The 22,129-nt window shown below is 44.4% G+C and overlaps 1 protein-coding gene across 2 annotated transcripts; it reads right to left on the reverse strand.

The window, feature by feature from the left end:
• Positions 1 to 1,148: 1,148 nt before the first annotated feature.
• On the reverse strand, positions 1,149 to 21,824 carry LHX2 (LIM homeobox 2). Of its 2 annotated transcripts, none has more exons than XM_030460972.1 (5): positions 20,881 to 21,824; positions 17,868 to 18,070; positions 16,798 to 17,180; positions 8,443 to 8,648; positions 1,149 to 1,631 (listed from the first exon to the last, which is right to left on the reverse strand). In XM_030460972.1, exons 1-5 carry the CDS (start codon positions 21,103 to 21,105, stop codon positions 1,344 to 1,346), a joined length of 1,305 nt encoding a protein of 434 aa, XP_030316832.1. In that variant the 5' UTR covers positions 21,106 to 21,824; the 3' UTR covers positions 1,149 to 1,343. The 2 variants fall into 2 exon arrangements, with proteins under 2 accessions (XP_030316832.1, XP_008489706.1); XM_008491484.2 differs by having other exon boundaries at positions 17,868 to 18,073.
• Positions 21,825 to 22,129: the final 305 nt, after the last annotated feature.

Genomic DNA, 22,129 nt, shown 5'->3' on the forward strand with positions numbered 1-22,129 from the left:
AACCATATGTATCTTATGCACCACTCAAAATCTATAAAACTACCGGGCAAACAGCATAGTCTATACTCGCTCTTATACATATTTAAACTTTGCTGAGGTATTTCTTTAATTACAGAAAAGCATCTTTAAAAACAATAGGAAAAAAACTCAAAATATGCATTAGATTCTGCGCAGGGTTTTTTGGGAGAAGGAATTCAATTGTATTCAAAGGTCCTTAATCATTAAAGGAGCAACCACTTTTATTAGTGTCGATAATATCATCTTCCTTGGCTTTTCATTCCTTCAAAGCATTACAAAAATGTAAGGCTATGACTTAATAAAACATAATTTTGCCTCGACATTACCCACCACTGTTGTAAAATAACCTGAAATACTTCTGTCTCTTTCCTAGGGAAAATTTTACTCAGTGTCCACTGCTGTAACAGATTGTGGCCACACGGCTGTCAGATCCCCACTGGCTTCTCCCTGACAAGGGACAAACCATCTCTTGCACAAAAGCAAGATTGCTTTCATGAATGCTAGCTGAGGTCAAGCTTCTTTCACACAGCAAAATTAAGTATAGTTTTTCTGTTTGGATTTTAACATTATCTGATAGCTTCTACCTGCAACTAACAGTTGTTTTTTTTCCTCTACCATGAAGACACCTCAGCTGTTGTACAAACTGGATTTGTCACCCAGATATACTTCAGGAACAGGAGGAATGTATACATCATATTTAGAGTTCATCCTAGGCAGATAATGTGTCTGAAGTGCAGTTTTCTAATCCTTTTAAATACAATCAGCCTATCTTGACTATGACACTAATGTTAAATGTAACTGCAGCCATTACCAAGTAGTTTCCATAAGTGGTTTTATTACTGGTTAGATCTTACAAATTCTGGTATTCGAACAGACTTCGACCTTAAAATTCTAAAACAACAAAGCAACCAATGAAAGGCTTAGGACTATTAAAAATAACAAACTCTAAACATTTTTGCCCTGGTCATAAATATACAGAGAGAAAAAGAGAGAAGTGGACATGGAATCCAAAGAATGTAGATAAAACAGTATATAAGGCACATGGCAGTCTTTGAAAATACAGAAGCTTTAGCCAACTTAAATTAATTGCTGTTTCCCTTGCTCAGTCCACAAAACTGTACAGTTACACAAATGTTGTGTTGCAATAGATCTTCCAAGTTATTCTTCAGTCCATACTCCATAATACCAGAACACTACATTTCCTTCTGTTTTTTAGGGAAGATCCTAATTATGGTTAGTCAGTTGCTCAAAGCCTCTATTAAAATACACTTGGAATTCCAGCTAAGAATAATTTCTTTTTTAAAGAAATTATCAGGAAGGAGTCATCAGAAAAGATTTGTAAGAGTTGTCTGTGAAGGACTTCGAGATTCATGAACCTCAAGACTTCCGGGCACTGACGTCAAGACAGATGTCACAGTAGGCATAGTGGGGTTAGTCAAGTCCGTTAGAGTAGTGGGAGTGCTGGATGGACTCATGGAGGCATTGGATATTTCTGAGGCAGGACCTGAGGGAGTCCCTGCTTGGAGTGTTGAGTCTGAAGTCTTATCCACCCCAGTGTTTTCTTGACGTAAGAGGTTCCGTCTGAATTTGGCTCGAGCATTTTGAAACCAAACCTGAAATAGTTTAATATAACAGGGTAGCATTTAAAGAGCTGCAGTGTTTAAAAAAGCAAAAGCATATTCACAAATTCACCAATGCTTGAATTGGGAAAGATGTTTTACTGCCAACATGCTAGAAAAGTAGCCCCAGTCTTGAGAAGTGTCCTCTGCATGCCCGCATATCATTCCCCTTCCCCTCTCCTGCAATCCTGTATTAATGGGCTGCCTGGAAGGAGGGAAGTCTGTCTGTGCAGGCTATCTATAAAGATGCCTAGAAATTTGGCAGCCTGCACGAATCCTTGATTGCCCTCAATCCCAGAAGTATTTGTCTGGATGAGGCAGACATCAAGCATCTGATGGATTTAGACCGATGAGTTTCAGCACCCTCACATCTTACGTCCATCTCCCAGCAGCAGCAGCAGCAGCAGGTGACACAGCACAGACCACAGCACTCTGACTTTCTGCAGGCCCTGGGAGCTCTCTGAGGAACTTTCTCGTGTCTTGGTGTCTGCAGTGCTCTCACTTTTCTAAAAGGATTGTCCCTCTTTCTTGTCCCTCTTTCTTACTCTGCTCTTACTCTTCCTTCTGAAATGCTTCAGCTCCCTGTGCCTATGCCAGTCTCCTTTTTACAAATGTTCTCAGAACTGGAATGATGCTGGGAAAAGAGGCTTGAATAACCCTCACTGCATTAAAATCTGTCATTTCAGTAGAAATTATATCTACATACAAAATTTTTTCCAAAATTGCTACTTCTTGCATTATTTGATCACTATAAGTGAAGGTCTGACTTCATCTTTCTCAGTTAAATTTCAGTTCTTAGGTCTAAGTTAATAATGCTTTCCATTGGCTGCAGGATTTGTTTAAAAATAAAATATTTTTTGCCCTATTTGAAAATTTTAAAAATGTATTTGTGAAACCTGTGTGCAACCTAGGCACAGCATATCACAGATTATGTTATATTATGTTATTAAATGTTATTAAATACCCTGTGTTCAACCTGATATACATTGATACCTGGCAATTTTACTGCTACAAACTAACTGCAGTTTCACTTTGCCTGTTTACCAGAGGGGCTCTGTCACTGTCACAATCTTTACAGTGGATCCTGCTGGTCCCATGCTGACCTGCTGTAAGGAATAGAACCAGGTCTTTCCATTCCAGGGGAAATGAGCCTCATCACCTCTGTATGCGTTGGAGAAAGGAGTGAGTGCAGGGATCTGCATAACCATGCTGTATCTCCATGAGATTTCTCCTCTGTGGCCTGTACAGGGATACAGCAGAGTGTTTGGAGCTCTCGAGGCCACACCAACCTGTGCAGAAATTCTGACCCCTGCCTCTGAGCAGCCCGGATGCTGCTGAAGGATCCATGGAGAGCTGAGAGAGGAGCAGTGCTGGAATAGGAGTGGTTCTGGGGGTTGTCTTTTGGCTCTCTCAACTTGCCAGCCATGCTCAGAACTGATGAACATGTCTCAGCTTTTTCCTCTGACTGGTCTTCTTCTCATCTATGGATGCTCCAGCCCCAAAGTCTCCCAGTTGAGCACTCTCTGGAAAGCTTTCTCCCCCAAGCCAGAATCTTTAGGGTGCACACTCGCTCTCTCACACTTTCTCTGGGGAATGGAAGGAAGTCATCCTCATTCTAGTAGTGGCCATAAAAGCTGTGTTCATGGGCTATGCATTAATCACATCCCTACAGACCCCTGTTTCTGAAAGCTGAGTATTTTAAAACAGATTATGTTTGCATTCCCTTGGTTAAAATGCTTGGTTTAAATGATATTTTTTAGTTTCACATATGACAAGAAAACAAAAATCTTCTCCTAAACTAGCACAGGTAAAAATTTACTCATGATTTTAAACATAGTCCATTGGAGTGGTAAACCTGTTAAAGGTCAGTGTTGTGATCAAAATGTGGCAAAACTAAATGTGGTGTTTTGTCTGACACTTCCATAACCAGTGTCCTCTGTTGGTTCTGTTGTTCTGAGCCACACAAGAAGGGAGATGTAGAAGTGTGTGTGGGGAGATTCTGAGCAAGGAGAGGAGCCTCTCATGCAGGGGATGCAAGTGAAGCAAATCGCTTTGTTCTGCTTATTCAAGCCACAGTCCCAAGCACAAACTAGTTAGGAATGGTAAAAAAAGCAATTTGAACACTGACTGGGATTTTTTTTTGCCTTTCGGTAAGAGATAATTTATATTTGTCCAACAAAGGAATTGATTGTGATTTTTAAAACATTCCTTCTAATAACTGTTAAAATGATAACAGATGTGAAGGTGAAATGGAAGTTTAGAGACTGCCACTGTTGGTATGCCACACAATAATTAGAAAAGAACAGACAAAACCATGTCATAAGTTCACACTACGGTTCATTAAAAGTATATATATTTATATATGCAGTAGCCTCAGATATCTGTAACATTTCTGTTCCTATGCACAAAACAATTTCCTTGCTAAAAGTGTGCAAAACTCTAAAGAAAGGCACCATAACTGTTTTGTTTATTTACACTGTTCCTAAACATCCAACAGCCCCTTAACTTTAACAGGGCAAGAGACTCCGCAGTACTTTTTCTGTTTGTGCTTTGAAATATGTATTAAGTAAAGAAAAGCAAGCAAGATTCTTGGTGTTTATAAATTCCCCTTTATCTTCCATGAAATATGAAAACCTGACCTTAGCTGCCCTTACTAATGCCCATTCCTACTGCTTGCAGGAGCTGCATATATAACATCACTCGCTCTCTCTTTGGTAGGGGTAATTCATGTCAGACATAGAGAATATTACATAATCCTGTAAGTATTATTTAAAAATAATAGATTAGAAGGTTATTTTCACTTCCATTCTCCTCGAGGCATTGTCAGGTTTATTAGCTAATTAAAAAAATAAAAAATATATATTTTTTAAAAGCTATAAAGCTCTTTAAAATTGGCCAACAATAAATGTTCATATTATTACTGAAAATGCATCTAAATATTTGTTAACTGAAATTCTGAAAATCCCCTGTCTTATGATAGAATGGGATGACATAATTATCACAGTAGTGACAATCTGATATGCACTTCAGACATGACATATTCAGCAAAGACTTCATGTTGAGGAGAAATAACAGAGTTCAAACTATTGTTTATTGTTTTCTGAGTTGCAGAGGTGTGGGTCTGCTTCTCCCCTTCTTCCCTGCCCTGTGTCAGTACCTATAGGTGCAAAGTGAGTGTGTTAGAGCTGGGGGGTCAGGGCTGCCCGTGCAGAGTGGCAGCAGTGCTGTGAGCTCACAGGGGCAGCTCAGGCTCTGCACCTGTAATGGCATTACAGTCAAGTAAAGAAATAATAACCCAAACATACATAACTGAAAGAATTGTTCCAGAAGGACTTATCTCACATCAATTGCACAATTAGGAATCTGGTCTTCATTACTGAGGAATAAACAAAATCATTGGGAAGTATTTAGCATTTTTCTGTCCAAGTGTATCAGGATAAGGCTGAGCTATTTCAAATCGAAAAGAAAAATAAGAACCAAAACTGCCACTAAAAAATAAAAGCAGCTGTAAGACCCACCACCAGTGCTACCACATTCAGGTGAGTGGAGCTGGATGCCTGAAGCTGGGCAACTCAGCAGCAAGGCAGAGTAATATTTACTGCAGTTAAAATATTATTCTATCTCTTGAGTGATCTGTGCAGCTAACTCTTTGCCTCCATCAAGTAAAATAGGATTAAAATAACATCTCCATACGATGGGAAAGTATTCAAAATAAATGCAGGAAGTATTGTAAAGGGTTTGGATATTGCTGTGAATGAGCTCACCTAATCACCTCAGATAACTTCATGCTCTTGTTTGTAACATTTCCGTTGTTGCAACTGTTTGGTACGAGTTGTATCAACAGCTTATGCTAAAACAATTTTTTAAATCAATTTTGCTCATCCACACAGCTACCTGAACACATTAAGTGTTACTAAATTTTAGAAAGAAAAAATATAAAAGGATGCTGCAACACAAAGTAAACTACATTCCCATATTTCACACACATTCTGATCACGCTGTTGTAATTAGTAAACACAGTTAAGGGAACTGTGAGCTCCATTCTGAATGGAGGTTGGGCAGAGCCTGCTGCATGCCAGCCTAAAGCAAATCTGCACCCAAGTTAGCTCAGGGTGCCCACGCATGACTGAAAAAATGTCCATGCCTGTTGACTGCTGGAAACCGAATTAGCAAAGTCCAAATGCACACAGTAATCTCTGCAGGGTTTTCATAGCAACTTTACTGGGGAGTACTTCACTTCTGAGCATGTGTAGCTGATGACTAATTCTATATAAAGCAAAGACAGAAGTCACAGCTTCCAAATCTGATATCACAGATCATTAAGAATGCAGTCAAATTCACTACTCATCTACCCAGTCCCTTTATAGCATGTTAGGTGGCACTGCATACAGAAAGGGCACTATAGCTGTTTCCTAACCCACTCGGAACTCCCCCCACATGTGCTTAGGAAGTTGGAAGTACACTGGTTTCAGAACTAGAGAATCTGTTTCTCCTTATTTCCTGCCTTGTATTTTCTACTAAAACATCCTACTGATGACTTACAAAGAGCCACAATCCCTCACCAGCTGAACTGAGATCTCAGCATGCAGCAAGTGTTCCAGCTTACAGAGATTCCTAATACAACACAGGGAATGTAGGAGATTTCTCACTAGTGGCAAGTGTGCACGTGTGTCTGGGAGTCCATGTGCCTTTGGTGTGTGAGGCTTGTTTGGATCAGTAGTGTCAGTGAATTTCTGGGTGTTCAATAAATGACACAAACAGAATGCCAACCTTCCTGGCTCAAAAGAATTAACAAGTGAGACTACTTCAGTAACCAACATCATGAAGAGTTTTCCTTGGCAAAGAGCAACCCTGAAACTCACATATGTGGACTTCAGTGTTCAAAAAATTACCATTCACAGGTTAGAGATAAACCAGTTGGGCACAAAGGTTCTAATTTTTTTTTTTTTTAGACCAAATTAGTTTTCAAACAAAAAGTCCAAGAGTATGGAGTGGAAAATGCTCATAACAGACAGGAAAACTCAAGTGATACAAGGCGAAGTATCAGCCTCAGCCATTTTCTGGAATTGTCCCCAACAGCATCATCCTCTGGGTGCAATCCTCACCACCAAATATTACCTTCCACCACTCTTCAGCTAAAGGAGCCCAGACATAAAGGAATATTTAAATGTGAAAGTGAAAGGAGTGAAACACAAATTACCAAAATTATAAAAGAAGTTTTTTTGAATTGTAAGGACCTGCCACAAAAAAAAAAAAAAAAAAAAAAAAAGGAGCCACTAAGCCCCTTAACACTGCAAGATGTGGTATGTTTAAGATGGAGACAGAAGCAATGAAGAAACCGAAAGAGGAACTAAAGTGTAATGAAGAAACGGAGTCCAGTTTGGGGGACAAGGAAACACATTCTGAAAAGGAAGGAAGAAAAAGAGACAATAACTTGGAAAAAAAAAAAAACATGGAAAGAAAGACCTATTAGGTGAAAAAAGAAGACAGAGATGGAAGTCAGAGTTGGTGTGGAGTGAGGAGAGAGAACAGAGAGATGATAAAGGGAAAGATGCTTTCTAGATACTGATCTCATTTCTTAATGCACGATGTGAAATTTCTGATAATTCAGGTGTGAATGCAGTGCTACAGACCAAATTGATATTACTGGAGTGTTTAAACTCTGAGGGTAAAATAAAGTATAAGTGACAAAATAAGGATAGACAAATACAGTAAATTATTTCACGTGTGTGCATGGACAAAGGTGAGCTGCCAGGAGAGACTTTACTTCAACTGTTAGGATGTGCACTAGTTACAGGGGAAGAATCTGTTCCACCACAAATCAGCCTGATAAAGACAAAAAAAATCCAGCTCTGTGGAAGACATTGCCAAGAGAAGTAATTCCCTATGGTTTTTAATTACTGGTTTTTACTGGGAAGTCTACAAAACCTTTATTCCTCCTTCTGTTACGTACTAACATTGTGAGGTCCAGAATCTCTCCAGTTAATTCCTTTTTTTCTCAGTATTTTTGTCTAGTGCCCTACGCTTGCCTAAAAGTTTGTCCATGATGTTTTCCCAGAAGTCTGTCTCTGAGCCCTGCCTGTCTCTCTGAAGCTCACAAACCATTTGTCTACACCTAAGACCTGCTTAAAAATTCCAGCAATAGCCTGGAACTCTGTCTCCTATTTGCCCAAATTTATCTCTAGGTGTAGTTTCTTGGATAAGTGCCCATTAAAATTGACTTATTGAAACAGAACTACAAATTAAAATAGAGCTGAATCAACTTATATTCTCACCTTTGCTTCCCATAATAGTTCAAACGGAGCGTATATCCTTGAAGCAAGAAAAATCCAGCTTTTAGAGCAAAAATACCTTTAAAATGCAGTCTCCTCTCATCCTAAGTTACTACACTATGAATAAAATTTAAATTTTTATTTGTCCACCTCAGTTATGAAAGAAAAAGTATTCATCCTTGTCCTGATAAAATAAATTAAAACTGCTGATTAATTTCTTGTAAACATTCACAGTAATTTCTAAATGAAAAGCTCTCTGTTTATAGTGAACACTCTAACTGAAATAATTCACTTCATTTTACATCAGATTTTAACCTAAAACATGCACCAGAATGCCACAACTGTCAATATAAATTAGAACCCAGGTGATCTGCTTTTGGGAAACTGAAAAGAAATAATTTTTCTCATACTTTATAGGAATTAACTGAAGTCTCACAGAAGGTATGAATGTCTGAGAAAAGCTTGAAATCAGCAGTTTGGATATAAAATTGATATTCTATTTACTTCTCATGACAAACGACTGCTCTTCTTACCTGAAGAACTCTTTTGGTCAGGCCAGTTTTCTGAGCTAGCTGTTTCAAGTCCTTGGCATCAGGATTGTGGTTGATGGCAAAATATGACTTCATTGTCCTCAACTGGTGGTGTTTGAATGACGTCCTCATCCTCTTTGTTTTCTGATTGCTGGGGTATTGCTGGTCTCTGTCCAGGTGGTCACCATCGTTTTCATTGCAACTTAAAGCTTAAGGCAACAAGGGGAAAAGGAGTGTAAATCTATGGCTCTGTGACCAACATCCTTTGCAGTTCATCTGAGTGCAGCAATTAAAATAACATAGCATGGCAGGTATGGTACTGACACAAATCCTACTTGCCTTCCCCTCCATTTCTGCATCTTCTGTTTTTCCTTTACAATGAGCAGCCTGCAAGGACCCTCACCTGCCTCTTTATGGCTTTGTAAGTGTCAAGTCTTTCATTTTTTCTTCCCTCCATACCCCACCAGCCTTTCCTCCACTTTCTGCTTGTAGGACAGTAGCTGTCCTCAACTCTCTAAGTGCTTTAATGCACTTTGTATCACTACAAATTGCTTTGTAACATACAAAGAATGCTGTACAATTGAGTCTGCTTTAATCTCGATGGAACAAACCAGTTAAAATTCTACTTATTTCCTTCATCAAACTAAAACCTGTAGAGTGCAAGAGAGACCATTAAATGAAACACTATAAAAGAAATAAAGTTTGTGGGTACCAAGTCAGCAAATCATGACTGTGATTTGACTAGCTAAAGAAATAAAGCTGTTAATACAATGTATCACCCGAATGGCAGATAAAAAACACCTTTTTAATTATTTGTTTGTTTATATTTCCTTTTGAAATCAAGTACTTGCAAATACTAGTTGGAATGGTCATTTCTGTTGTGTGCTTTTGAAATCACTGAACGACAGTGATGGATGAATTTGCATAAATCACCCCTAAAGCCTGTAAATGAAGTCTGTGAGTGAGAAACATTATAGCAATTATCAAGTAGTATTGAATGCTGCATGCCAAGCAAAATAATCTCACAGACCAGAAGTAGTTTTTCATTTATTTGTGCATACTGTAAACCATAGAAAAACTCTTAAAATACCTTAAGGACCCAGCTTAAACCCACTAAAAAATCCAGGGATATAACTGGAAGTTAGCTCTGACAAACTCTCACTAATTTGCTTTTTCTGTTCCAATATATACAACTCCCTTTTAATTTCCTATAACTTTTATGTTAAAAGCACTGAAAAATCACTACTACCTCTGTTCTGTGTTGCATGCAAAAATGAGGAAAAAAATAATTAAAACCTGAATTATTGGCAAATTTCTTAAACATAAACAAATTTGTTTTCAATTGTCTGTTACTGCTGCTTCATTACAATTAAGCACACCTGGCAGAGACGTCTTTATAGTCTTACTTTAAATTCCTGCTCTATCAGAGTTTTTCAGCCTTGTTGAAAACACACCAATTCTGAAAGACATGCATTTTAAGAGTTTTTTAAAATATACATAAAATGCACATACTCATAAGTAACAATGCATGCAGACTCTACAGACAGCAGTTCTGCAGCATGCACAGTAGCTGCTCTGTGATCCAGCTTTTCAAAACCTTCTGAAAGAATATTGCACAACATAGAGCAAGGACTGCAAAAACTCAGCCCAAGACAAAAAAGTCTGTTTGATGAATAGATGCAGAGAAACCATCCAGAGCTTCAAAGTTTTCTGTGTGTTTCTACATTCTATATTTTTAAAAACAGCCTAAAAAAATGTACTGGATATCTAAATGTGTGTGTGTGTGTGCATGTGCATTTGTATAAATCCTTTCCAGACCTCAGTATCTTGTGCCAAGTTCTACCGATAAGAAACATTTCTGCTTGTTTTCCTCTGGTGTGGAAAGACTGGAAGCACCTGAATTTAGAGGTGTAAGACATTTAAAAGGAGATAATAAAATGCAGTGTTACCAGCAAAATCTTTTTTTGGTTTAAGAATTAAGATAGAGTTGCCAAACTGGGGGCATCCCATGTGCTCCAGTCTCCTTCACAGCTACAGTTCCTGATGGAAAGAATAGTGGGATGCATAACTGAAGCTGTCCTGCTCATAGCAAATTCTGTTATGGAAATGTAAAACCAAGCAGGTTTGGTTTTAAAATGTACTCGTAGATTTTAGATATTAGTAATGGGAAAGACCTTTGTGTGTTATCTTACATGCTTCCCAACCCTCCCAGAAATAACAGGGCAGAGACTTAGGAGGAAATTCATCAAAATATCTGCCTGAAAGACTATGGTCTGTTCATGTTAATATGCAACAAGATAAACCCTAGGGCTTCAAGTAGTTGGATTCTGACCTGTTCCATAGCAAATGAGATATATGCAGGATCCAAGGAAATAAAAGTGATTCTAAACCTTCCCAGAAGGGAATGAGGGTATCAACTTTTTGTCAAGCCCTGATAAGACAGTGAACAATTTACTTGTTAAATTTCTCATAATTTTACTTCCTCACTTACTAAGTAAAATTACTATTAAAATGGCAGTAAATATGCACCTTTTGGGACACACAAAATATTGTCCTTTTCTGTGAAGAAAGTTACAGAACATGTTTTGAAAGTGCACGAGGGTGTCTGATTTTCGTTCTCTTGTGCAAGTGCCTGGGTACCCCCAGGCATCACCCGAAATAGCAAAAATATTCCTAGTGAGTGCCAATTCCCCTCTTACGAGTTGGTTCTGGTGCCTGGCACCATCTTCAGAGTCTATTATATCAGGTCTAGTGTTATCTGCATCTCTCACAGAATCTGAAACGTCTGTGGGCATTGCAGGCACAGAGATGCTGAGTGGGACAGGGGTGTAAGCATGTGGAGATTTTAAGAGCTGAGAAGTTTCTGCAGAAGACATCATGATGTAAGGCTAATATTGTACGTGCTCCTCACACAACCCTCTGTTTTTCAGGCACTTCTTCTCTGCTCCTCTGTGTTGTCTCTGTGTCTCTCCCAAAGGAATTGTTCAACTCTCCATACGTACAATTTTGATTCAACCTCAGTATCTGGGGCTGCTGGTGGGAGTTCAGAAATACAATTGGTAAAATTCCAGTAGTAGAGAGGAGTCTCAAATTAACTGATGTTTCATTCCTGTTTTGTGATAAAACAAATTCTGAAGTGGTGCCAAGTCTCTTTTTGACCCTAGAACATTTCTAAGGCCTTGGTGCCTTTCCCCCAGTCCCCACATTCCGGCCATTGCCCTCCTGTCCTGCTGGTCTCACCAGCTCTGAGCCTCCTCCATTATCACCACGGTACAAATGTCCATTTGGCCACAAGATGGTGATGTCCACAGAGTGCATCACTGGAAATTAGATTAAAGCACTATCCTTTCATACGATGACCAAAACATCCCCTGCAGAATAATGAATAATAGAGAATCTAAAAGCAGTAGCATGGATGTAAAGCAGCATGTGTTGCAACCTCTGTAACAAACACTGTTTGGAGAAGAAAACTGGAGAGCACAGCTTCACACTCAAATCCCCAGATCTCACCATGTGTCGGGACTCGGGGCAAAGCCTGTGCTTAGTCATTAGTAGGTTGCTAAGTACATGGCACATGAAGAAGATGGGAAAGAGGAATTTCCTTGGGGGGAACTTTTGTTCTTAGTAGCTTGTGTTTGGCACATTAAATTACCCAAAAAGAAAACAAACTAGTCCTGATTCTGAAAGAATGATGAAACAAGAGACACATTTGGTGCACGCATAGGCTCTCCAAATTTAGTGGATCAACAACATACACCCCTTTCCTTCTGTAATAAGAGTCCAGGGGGTGTGTTAACCTTCTGCTGCCTGGAGAGGGAACTTGTGATTAACTAGACGAGGCAGGGATGCAGCTGTTTGGCAGGAGTATGTACAGGACTTTGTGGTATCGGCATCCTCGAAGGGGACAAAAGTGAGACAGAGCCCTCTGAATGACACTTGGGACAGGAACGGGAATAGTCTTTCTCCCTGGTGGATGGAGAAGATGCTTGGAGAAGGCAGACACCTGAACTCCTTATCACAACTGGGATGGAAAGGGGTGAAGCTGTGGCACTTGGAGTAGACAAGATTCTCCTCGCTGCCTGGCAGCATATAAAGGGGAGGACACACACACCACCGCAACAGACACAGAAAGTGCTGCCTCAACCTTGAAATTTCAAGAGTTGTTTCTGGGAAGAGGGAGATCAAGACTGTCTTAACGAACTACTGTCTCCCAGGCTGAACATCACAAGGCCACGAGAGAAGAGAGCTGGGTGTAGAAACCTCTTTCCTCCGGCCTTCCTCAGCCGCCGGAGACAAAAGGGCTGCGTGTCCCGCTGCTTCCCGGGGCTGCCCGAGGGACCGGCCGCCCCCCTCCTGCGTCCCCGGTGCCCCTGGGGGGAGAGAGCGGCCCGGGACGGGGCTGCAGCGGGCGGGAGAACAAAGGGTCCGGGCCGGGCGGGCGGAGCCAGCCGCCGAGGGTTTTTCCCCTCAATTAAGCCAATTGAATGGCGCTGAATAGCCGGTGCGAGTGCGCGGTAATTCCCTGAGCGCCGCGATTAACCCGGGCAGCCCCGGCTCCGCGCTGCCCACCGGGCCGGGGGAAGGGGCCGGGCGGGCTCTGCTCCAGAACCCAGGGGCTCTGCCCGCCGAGCTCCTCCCGAGGAACCCCCGGCGGCCTCCTTGGAGAGGGAGAAGGAGAGGGAGAGGGGGAGCGCGGCTGGGGCCCCGCTCGCCCTTCGGGGAACAAGCAGTGCTGGCTGCCTGCCCCTGCCCCGACCCCAGCCCCTGCCCCCCGGGGAGGGGCCAGAAGGACCGAGCCCGGGGAGCCCCGGAGTGACCACGTTGGGGGGCGAGGAGGGAGCGAGGAGGAGGGAGAGAAGCAGGAGGGGGGGGTAAAGGAGAGAACTCTGATTTTCCTTAGTAAATCGCTGCAAGACATCGGCTTTTAAGTTGCGATTCCTGTTTGCCCGCTCCGAAAATGTAGTTACAGGAACGCTTATTCTGAGTTTTTAATCCCAGGGGAAATGAGGAGAGAAAGAGAAATTTGCTCCTCAGAAGTTTCCAGGCGTTCCCCGGTTTTGTCAGAAAGAAACAGCAAAACAAAAGAAAACAAAAAACCAACAACAACAACAACAACAAAAACCACCAACCAAAACAGAACCCAACAAACAAACAAACAAACAAACAAAGTAAAAAACACACAAAAACTTTTGGCAGAGCCCGTTCGGGGGGCGGTCAGCTCCTACGGGCCCCGGCGCTTCCCTGAACCCTTCCGGGGAGCGGCAAGAAGCGGCCCCCGCACCCTAGCCCATCTCTGCCCGCCGAGGGGATTCACCTCGGCCGGACAGTCTGGAGCTTTCTTACTGAAACATTTTGTGTCCTCCTGTAGTAAAGGGAGGAAAGATTTATTGATATCTCCGCTGTTGGCACAGATTATGGGTATTTTATCAGACACCGTGGTGCCCCAGGTCCACGCAGCACAGATGTCACTTGCGGGAGTATTTTAGTGTCTTCATGCTAAAGAGAGACTCGATACAAAGAAATAAAATACAGCGGGCTGTGGGAGGTTTGGGGTCTAATTCACAAAGGGAGTATTCAGAATTCTTTACAGGTGCTTCTGTGTTCAGCAATCTCTCAGCCATTGATTTACTGACCTAAAAACCTCCTCGAACTCTATTCCAACAAGTGAAAAAAGAAATTATGATCACAGGAACACACTTAAAAAAAAAAAAAAAGAAAGAAAGAAAGAAAGAAAGAAAAAAATCTTTTTGAAGTTTCAGCATCCTTCTAAGCTATTTTCCACTTGTCAGACTCTATCCACATCTAAAGCCCATCATCATCCCCATGCAAACGGAGTCTCGTTTGTGTGTGTGTGAGGGTAAAGTCAGTCCAATTCGTGTTGCAGATTAATATTTGCTGCAATTACGAAAAGAATTTCAGTCTTAACTCTGCCTGAGTTTACCGGTCCCTCTTTTCCCACCTCCTCTGGGTGTAGATTTATTTACACAAAGTATCATGCACAAATTATCAGCAACAGATCACCTCAGAGGACAATATTGTCAGATTTCGAGTGCGTTTCTGAGTAGGAACGGACAAATTCCGTTAAAAATAAAAAGATAAAACATCACACATTTAGACCGTTTCGTTTTAAAAAGCAAATAAAAATGAAGGCTTTGCAATAATCTCCTCTTTTGTGAAATTTTACATCAACGGCAACCTGGACAGATTTTCAAGATCGATGTCACTTATTACTGTATAAATTAGTCGATTATTGGTTTAGTAAATAGTTAAGTAGATAAATATTTAAGCAAAGAAGCCAAAGTTTACTCAAGGAAGATATCTTAACCTTCCTTTTCAGGCTCTAAACAAAAATTGAAAGAAAAAAAAAAAATCGGAGGGCGACTGTTTTGAAACGATTTTTTTTTAAATGCAAAGATGATTTATTTAGGAAGTCAGGAAGCAGTAAGGCTCTCAGACCCAGGACAGATGCCGCTGGTTCGGTTTAAAGGTCCTTTGAATCTGAACATCTGCCCTGCACAGGGAGATAGCGGAAGGACAATTAAAGTCTAATCCCTCCGAAAATGAGACGTTTTTAAACGGGCAAGATGCATATTTTATGTATGTTTTAAAGCTCAGCTGTTACTCAGGAGAACGCCACACACACCTTTCATCAACTTTCACCACTGGGACTACTGCTGATTCTTGCACTATTTCCAAATTATTCAGCGATTAGTTAAACCAATAATAGCGGCAATTTTGTTTCCCGAGGTGCGTTTGCCGGTCAGAGATGCGCCTTTTCTCCCTGTTTTCAGCGCAAACCACTCAGTTTCGTCTCTATTGTTAGTCTGTCTTCAGGCGCAAAACACCCGCAGCCTCATCCTCCCGCAACCTCATCCTCTCGCCCCAGTCTCCTCCCCCGCAGCCGCAGCCTTGGGTGCCGGGGGATCACCAGTACATCTCAGACCCTCACCACCACTTTCTCTCTGCCTCCCCAACCCCCTTCCTCCTCCCTCTGCCAGGCGGGAGCCCCGCGCAACCCGGAGCTGCGGGGCCGGGGCAGTCGGGGCGCGCAGAGGCGCGACTGGAAACAAACGGCAGCAAATTTGGCTTTTACCTAATGCCCTTTCCAGGAAAAAAAGTTGGAAATGTTGAAGGGAAAAAAGGGGGGGAGTACGCCCTATGAGATATGTCAGAACTTTATAGATTAAAAAAAGAAAACTTCTGGAAACGGCGGAGAAGCGCAGACGACACTGCAACAGCAGGAGGAGGGAGGCAAAGGAGTTTCGTCTCCAGGGTGCAAGGGGGCGGCTGCACGCACAGCCTGGGGAAACTCGGGGCTGAGGTAAACCCCACCCCTGCCTGGAATTCTTCTAATAATGTCAAGATCTGAGCATTTTCTTTCGTCCAGAGATTTTTTCCTTTTGCACACAAGAGCAGTGCTGGAAGACCCAGTGACCACAGACATTCTAGTGGGCACTTTGATGGACGAAGAGCAGCGAGAGGAAAAGGGGAAGCAGGGGTGGGGGTGCAGGAGGCTGCTCGAATTCCCTTGCCTGCAAAATTCCAGTGCTGTGGTGGGGAGGTTAAATGAGGAAACATATCAGAAAGCTTGCAGCTCGATGCAGAGAACCTGGAAGAGAGTTTCTGCAGAGACTGCATGCAAGCTTGTGGCTGCTGCCAGGTTTGCTCCCTTTCTTCTCGCTGCTGTTCTCAGTTAAGAGGCGGAGGCTGCCCCTCGGGGCAGCGAGCGTTTAGGAAGGGGATGGGTGCTGGAAGCTTCCCCACTCTTCTTCGAGTCACATCTGATGAAGGAAACTCCAACCGGACTTGTTCCCGTTTGAGCAGACTCGAGGCTGCCTGCAGACACCTGCTGCCTGCAGTCCCTGCCCCAGTCTGTGGGCCTCCCCATCCCCGCACACCACCCCCTACCCCCTCGCCCCCCACTGCAGGTCCTTGGGGAATAACCACCTTCTTACTTTCCCTCTCTCTTTCAAAACTCTGAGGTGCAAGAGCTCAGGACAAGGGCAGAATGATTCACCCATCAGTAGCCTTGGAGTGTAGCTACTACAGAAAATTCACAGCTCTCTGAAGTGCTAACTTACAATCTCTGGTTTCCAGATTTTATTTCAGGCTAGACTCCCCCTTCCCCCCCTCCTTAACCAGATGACCTTGCTTCAAAACATTTTATTTCCAGCTGAAGTGAAAAATGCTAACATATTAGCTTCTGTAATTGCAGTTTGACAGCACTTGATCTCAATAATTATGCTGCAGCTAAACTATTATTAACGGTTTAAGCTAAAATAAACAGAAATCCCCCTTTTGGAAGAGAACAGAAACAAACCATTTGAGTTGCTCTCGGGGAAGATGGGGGTCTCTTACCTGCGTTGTAGGCTGCCAGATCTGCCCCAGGCCCCGGGCTCTTCCTTTTCCTGGGTCTCCCCTTCTGAACAGTCCCTACGCCGTTGTAATAAGGCAGTCCCAAAGTATTGGCAGAGCCCGCTCCCAAAGCCGGGCCCTTCCCAGCGGCTACATCCGAGTGATTGAAATGCACCTGGTACTCCCCCTGGATGAGAGTCTCGAAATGGAGGCGACAGTACACCAGATTGTCCTTCATGCCAAAGTGATCGCCGGTGGTCAGCATCTTGTTGCAAGTGGTGCAAGTGAAGCAATTTAAGTGATATACCAAATCCCTGGCCCTCATGACCATCTCGGAGGCAGAAATTCCCAGGTGACATCTCGCACATCTCTGTACCGAAAACCTCCTGCAAAACAGAACGGGCAGAGGAGATGGTGAGAGGCGCATCCCCCCCCCCCTTTAACCGAGTCCGCCCGGAGGGCGCCAGAGGGAGAGAGGCTGCGGGGCCCGGGGCGGCCGCCTCGGCCGGGGCAGCGACACAAAGCTGGGACTTTAGCGGAGCGGCTCCGCCACCCGGGAACCCGGGGGGTCCGCCCCGTTTCCCACCTCGAAGCGCAGCTCCTGTCCCGCCAGCTCCCACTGGCGCTGACCCCCGTCCCGCAAACTTCCCCAGGGCCGGAGGGACAGCGGGACCGGACACAGCCCCGACCCTCTGCCCTTGCACACGAGCGCGGGAGGGGAGGGCGAGCCCTTCCCCAGGGTGAGATGCCGCTCCGAGCCTCGCCCTGCGTGTCTAGGGCTTAGCGCCCGTGGGCCATCGCGTTTCCCTTCGCAGCCCAAGAAGCCCGGACAGGGGACGCCTGGTGGAAGCCCCCAGTACCCGCAAGCAGATAGGGTGAGCTATGCCCCCCTCCCGGGACCACGGGCCCATCCCCATCATGACCGTCCCCCTCCCGTGGGAGGTTCTGGGCGCCAAGAGCCAGCTCCACGAGGACCGCGTTGCCCCTTCACACTCTCTTCAGGACGGGGTTTACTCAGCGTGGGGGGCTGCAGGTCCCCCCCTCCCGGGCTGGTGGCAGAGGGCAGGTTGTACCTGTAGTAATCCTCCTTGCAGTAAATGCTGCCGTCCTTGCTGAAGCAGGTGAGCTCGGACTCCAGGTTGAGTTTACATTCACAGCACTTCAGGCAGCGCATGTGCCACTGTTTATCCACAGCCAGGAGGTAATAACGGTCGGAGATTTTCCCCCCGCAGCCGGCGCACAGGGCAGCCCGGTCACTACTGATGGAAGGCATGGTCTGCTGGGGGAAAACAAATACAGACCGTTAGAGAGAGGGAGAAGCTCTTGTGCACCGCTGGGCTCCCCCCTCCCCTGCCCGGCCTCGGCTGGGCTTCTTCTCTCCCTTGCCGGGGCTTGGCAGGCGCAGAGGAGAGAAGAGGGGGCTTCGAGCCCCTCCGCCCCGACGGGACGCGGGTGCCCGGTGCCCCCGGTAGCCTTCCTTCCCGGGAGGAGCGGGGGGAAAGGAGAGACATAGAGAAAAAACAGTCTAGGATTTAGGGAAGGTGCCCGGATGAGATCCAGGATTTTTTTTTTTTTTCCTTTTGGAGGATTTTCCTGTCCCAGAATAAGAAATGATGCAGTTCAATAAACAGGCGCAACAATCACAGAGTAGAGCAAATCGCAGATAGTTAATTTCAAAATTTATTATTATGGGTATGCTGAGAGCGTCTGCATATTTAATGCTCTGTGAGTGCGTGTATGTGGAGCATGTCTGTGTGTATTTTCCTACCTATAAAATTCCGAGTGAATTACGATCAAACCCCCCAGCAGTCACAGTGCTACAGACACAGCTCCCTACAAGCTGGTTCCAAACAACACGCATCCAAATCTGCTGTGATCCAAAGCACTAAAGGGATCGGTAAATAAAACTGCGGAGGAGATGAGCATCACTAAATCCGAGGGGCAGAATGTTTTATCAGGAGAACGAAACAGGGGGAGACGTGTAGGAAAGAGAGGAAAAAACAACGGAGCACTTTAGATTACGTTGGGATAGACTTGGAAGCAATAAAACTAAATGTAACCCCTATATAATTTAATAGTTTAGTGTCAAATCGCAATCCAATCGAAAGCTCGCAAAAAACAAATACATTCATATTCCGTCAACTTCTACCGAAAAAGAAAGAGAAAAATAGCGGAAACCGTTTAAGCACGCTTATTTATTTTCGCCGGCACCTTAAGCAGGACCCAGGAGAGGAGGCTCAGAGTGGAGCAGTGTTTATGGCAGAGCTCGCAGCGCGCCGCTGTCCACTTCTTTCCAAACTCACCATTATCCGCGTTGCACAAAAGCACGCTGCAGGTTTGTTCTTGTGCAAGAGGGCTCCAAACATTTTTTTACAGATGTGACAAACACGCAGTTTGTTTTGCTTGGAGGAGGGGAGTGGGGTGGGGGAAGGAGTTGTTTGTTTACTTTTACCTCCTCTAGAGCCTTAAGTCCTTGCGCAAAGCCAAAAGAAAAGACAGCTAATAGGGAAGAAACCATAGAAAACGCAGCTATTTTTTCAGCCTACTCTGGACTGGTTACTTTCATCCAGTACTTGCAGAGATCACCAAATCCCATGGCTGTGAGCACCGCTCTTTGCACTACACCATTCCCACCATCAGAACTACATGTAAATAAAACCCTGGCACTACGTTGGTATGTTAGTACAACTCACTGATAGCTTCTTTCTTTAACGCATTAACTCTAACTCTGCTCAGGGATTCGTTTTAGAAACGAAGCCGTTTCTTGTAAATCCACTTTAACTGAAATACCATTTTTCTGCCACTCACCCCCCTCCTCCCCCCTTTTTTTTTCCCTTTCCCAATAACAAAAAATACTCTGAGATCCAGAAATGGTATTTAAGGACCCAGTACTCTATTTCACTAATTTTTATATACACGTGTGTATGTATATACATTATATATTGTTACATAAAGGTATCATGCCACAATAATTATTCCAGGAAAGGTAATTCGATATTGTTTAATTGTATGGAGAAATAAAACTTTTCCAAAGAAAACCAAAATAGATTAGATTAGAAATCAACGTTCCACCCTTGTAGTATAAAGGCCGGTTTTCAGTCAGAGTTTCAGCATTAAATATTCTCACTGTCACCTTTAAATAAATTTCTACAAAGCGTTAAGATAAATAAAACATAGTGATGAAGTTTTAAAAGCCGAGAACATATAATCTTTCTTGCATATGCCCGTACCAGCTTACAAGACATCATTTAACCAAAAAACGGGATCATTTCACTTCAGAATCATAATTTCTTAACAAAAAAAGTAGTTTACATAAAATGTCAAATCAACTAACACACTTCAGAAATCTCTTCCACTTTTATAGTTTAACTCTGGTTAGAAGGATGCATCTTTTTATTATATAAATGTATTAATATACAAGTACTATGCAGCAGCATACATAAGATAAAAAGTAATAAAGTTATAAAAATTTGCATCCATCCATCTCCCTGAAGCACATCCTCTAGCTCTATTTCTGCACACTCAATGTTCACAAACATTACAATTACTTAAAAAAAAAAAAAAAAATCAGAATTTAAAGATACTCGAGTTTGGGGGTTTGTTATTGTAAATGCTGTAAAGTCTACTTCAATGTAGACATCCTACCTGAAAAACAACACAGAACTGCTTTCTGTGGAGCTTGTGTTCCCATCCTGCAGACAAAAATTATGCCGTGCCCAAACGTTATCTGTATAAAAGCATACTTTGCCTCTTCCTAAAAACTTTGGAAGGCCGGGCAGGCTGGGGGAAGGGAAGGCGTTCTTGGACGCTACCAAAAGGCTGCTCTATCTTTCTCTTTTCTCACAAGATCAGTACCATTCGTTTCACCCATGTGTTACTATCACTATGCATATTATTAATAATTAACAGTTTTATGCCTTTCCCCGCGGTTTTATTTAATTTTTCGGGGTACCTTTATGATTAATTTTCTCCTGATTTTGCATTTTGCTTAGTTTCCCCCCATCCGTTATTTTAAGGGAAAAGCTCTAGATATGCGGGATGTATTACGTTTAGGGGGTGAATTACTCCCATTCCTTTGCTTCCTACCGTTTCGGTCTCTCCCCTGTCTATAGCCGAGCTGATGGCCGGTGCTTCGCTTTTGGTTCTCCGATCCATCTCGTCGATGACCCCGTGCATCTCCGAGCCGGACAGACTGTGGAAAAGCATCGCTGAGGAAGCAGAGGAGGAGGCCCCAGGTTGCTGCTGCTGACAGTTGTCGGGGTCCCTGCAGGAGCCCAGAACTTGCATTAACCGGAGCCCTCCCCCATGCATCTAGCACGGCCGCCCCGTCTCTCCTTGGGCTCCGGGCTTTTCGCCCCGTCAGAGATCTCCGGAGCGCAGGCACTGATCCGAGGTTTCGAGGGGGCTGGGTGCAGAAAAGGCGGGCGAAGGGGATGAGGAAGAGGGGATAACTGGTGGTATAAGCTTCGGGGCTTGGATCTAGTCTGTTGCGCGGCCCCGGCACGTCCCTCTAGGAGGCTTCTTCAGTACAGGGCTCATTGCCCCGGGTGCGTTCCCAGGCTTTATGCTCTGGCCCAGCTGGAAGAAGGCTGGGCAGGTTTACGGTTGGGGGGAATTAATAAATAATAGAAATATAAAAAATTAAACCATCTTCAGTGAGAAATAAATAAAAAATAATAATAATAACGACAAGCCCCCTACATCGTACTGTGCGAAATTTGGAGGAGGAAAGCGAGGGAGAGGGAGGCTGCAGCAGGCGGCGAGCAGGCTGGTGCCTCACGGAGGATGGGGCGGGCGCCCACCGTACGCACTCACAGTCCAGAGGGCTGGCAGCGGCGGCAGCGCAGGGGCAAAGTTTGCTCCTTCCCCCGCTCCTCCCCCAGCCCGCTGGAGATCATTGGGAAAAGAAAAAAAAAAGCCGAGGGGAAGGAGGAAGAGTTGGATGGGCACCAGATGGGACGGGCACTCGGCGGCCCCCCTCTCTCCGTAAAGCGGCGGGGCCCGGGGCGGCTGCTCGGGGGGGGATGCGGGGGGAGCGGAGCCGCCGCCCGCCGCGGTCCGTGCTGCCAGCGGCGCGCCTGCAACCGCGCGAGGCTCCGCGCCTTTTCTACAGCCCCCGTGACATCATGTCCTGCCCCGACGCCATTGGCTGCCGCCGCCGCCGGGCCCGCCGGCATGTGCTCGGGCCGCGCAGGGGCGCGCAAGGGGCGCGCAGGGGGCGCGCATCCCGCCCGGCCCGGTCCCTGCCCCCGGGCACACGCCGCGGCCGGTGCCTCGGGATTGCCGGGGGCGGCCGCGGAGGGCAGGGACCCGCACCGCTCCGGGGGTTGGCGTT

Source organism: Calypte anna, chromosome 17 (genome assembly GCF_003957555.1).
Source record: "Calypte anna isolate BGI_N300 chromosome 17, bCalAnn1_v1.p, whole genome shotgun sequence".
Taxonomy (NCBI): domain Eukaryota; kingdom Metazoa; phylum Chordata; class Aves; order Apodiformes; family Trochilidae; genus Calypte; species Calypte anna.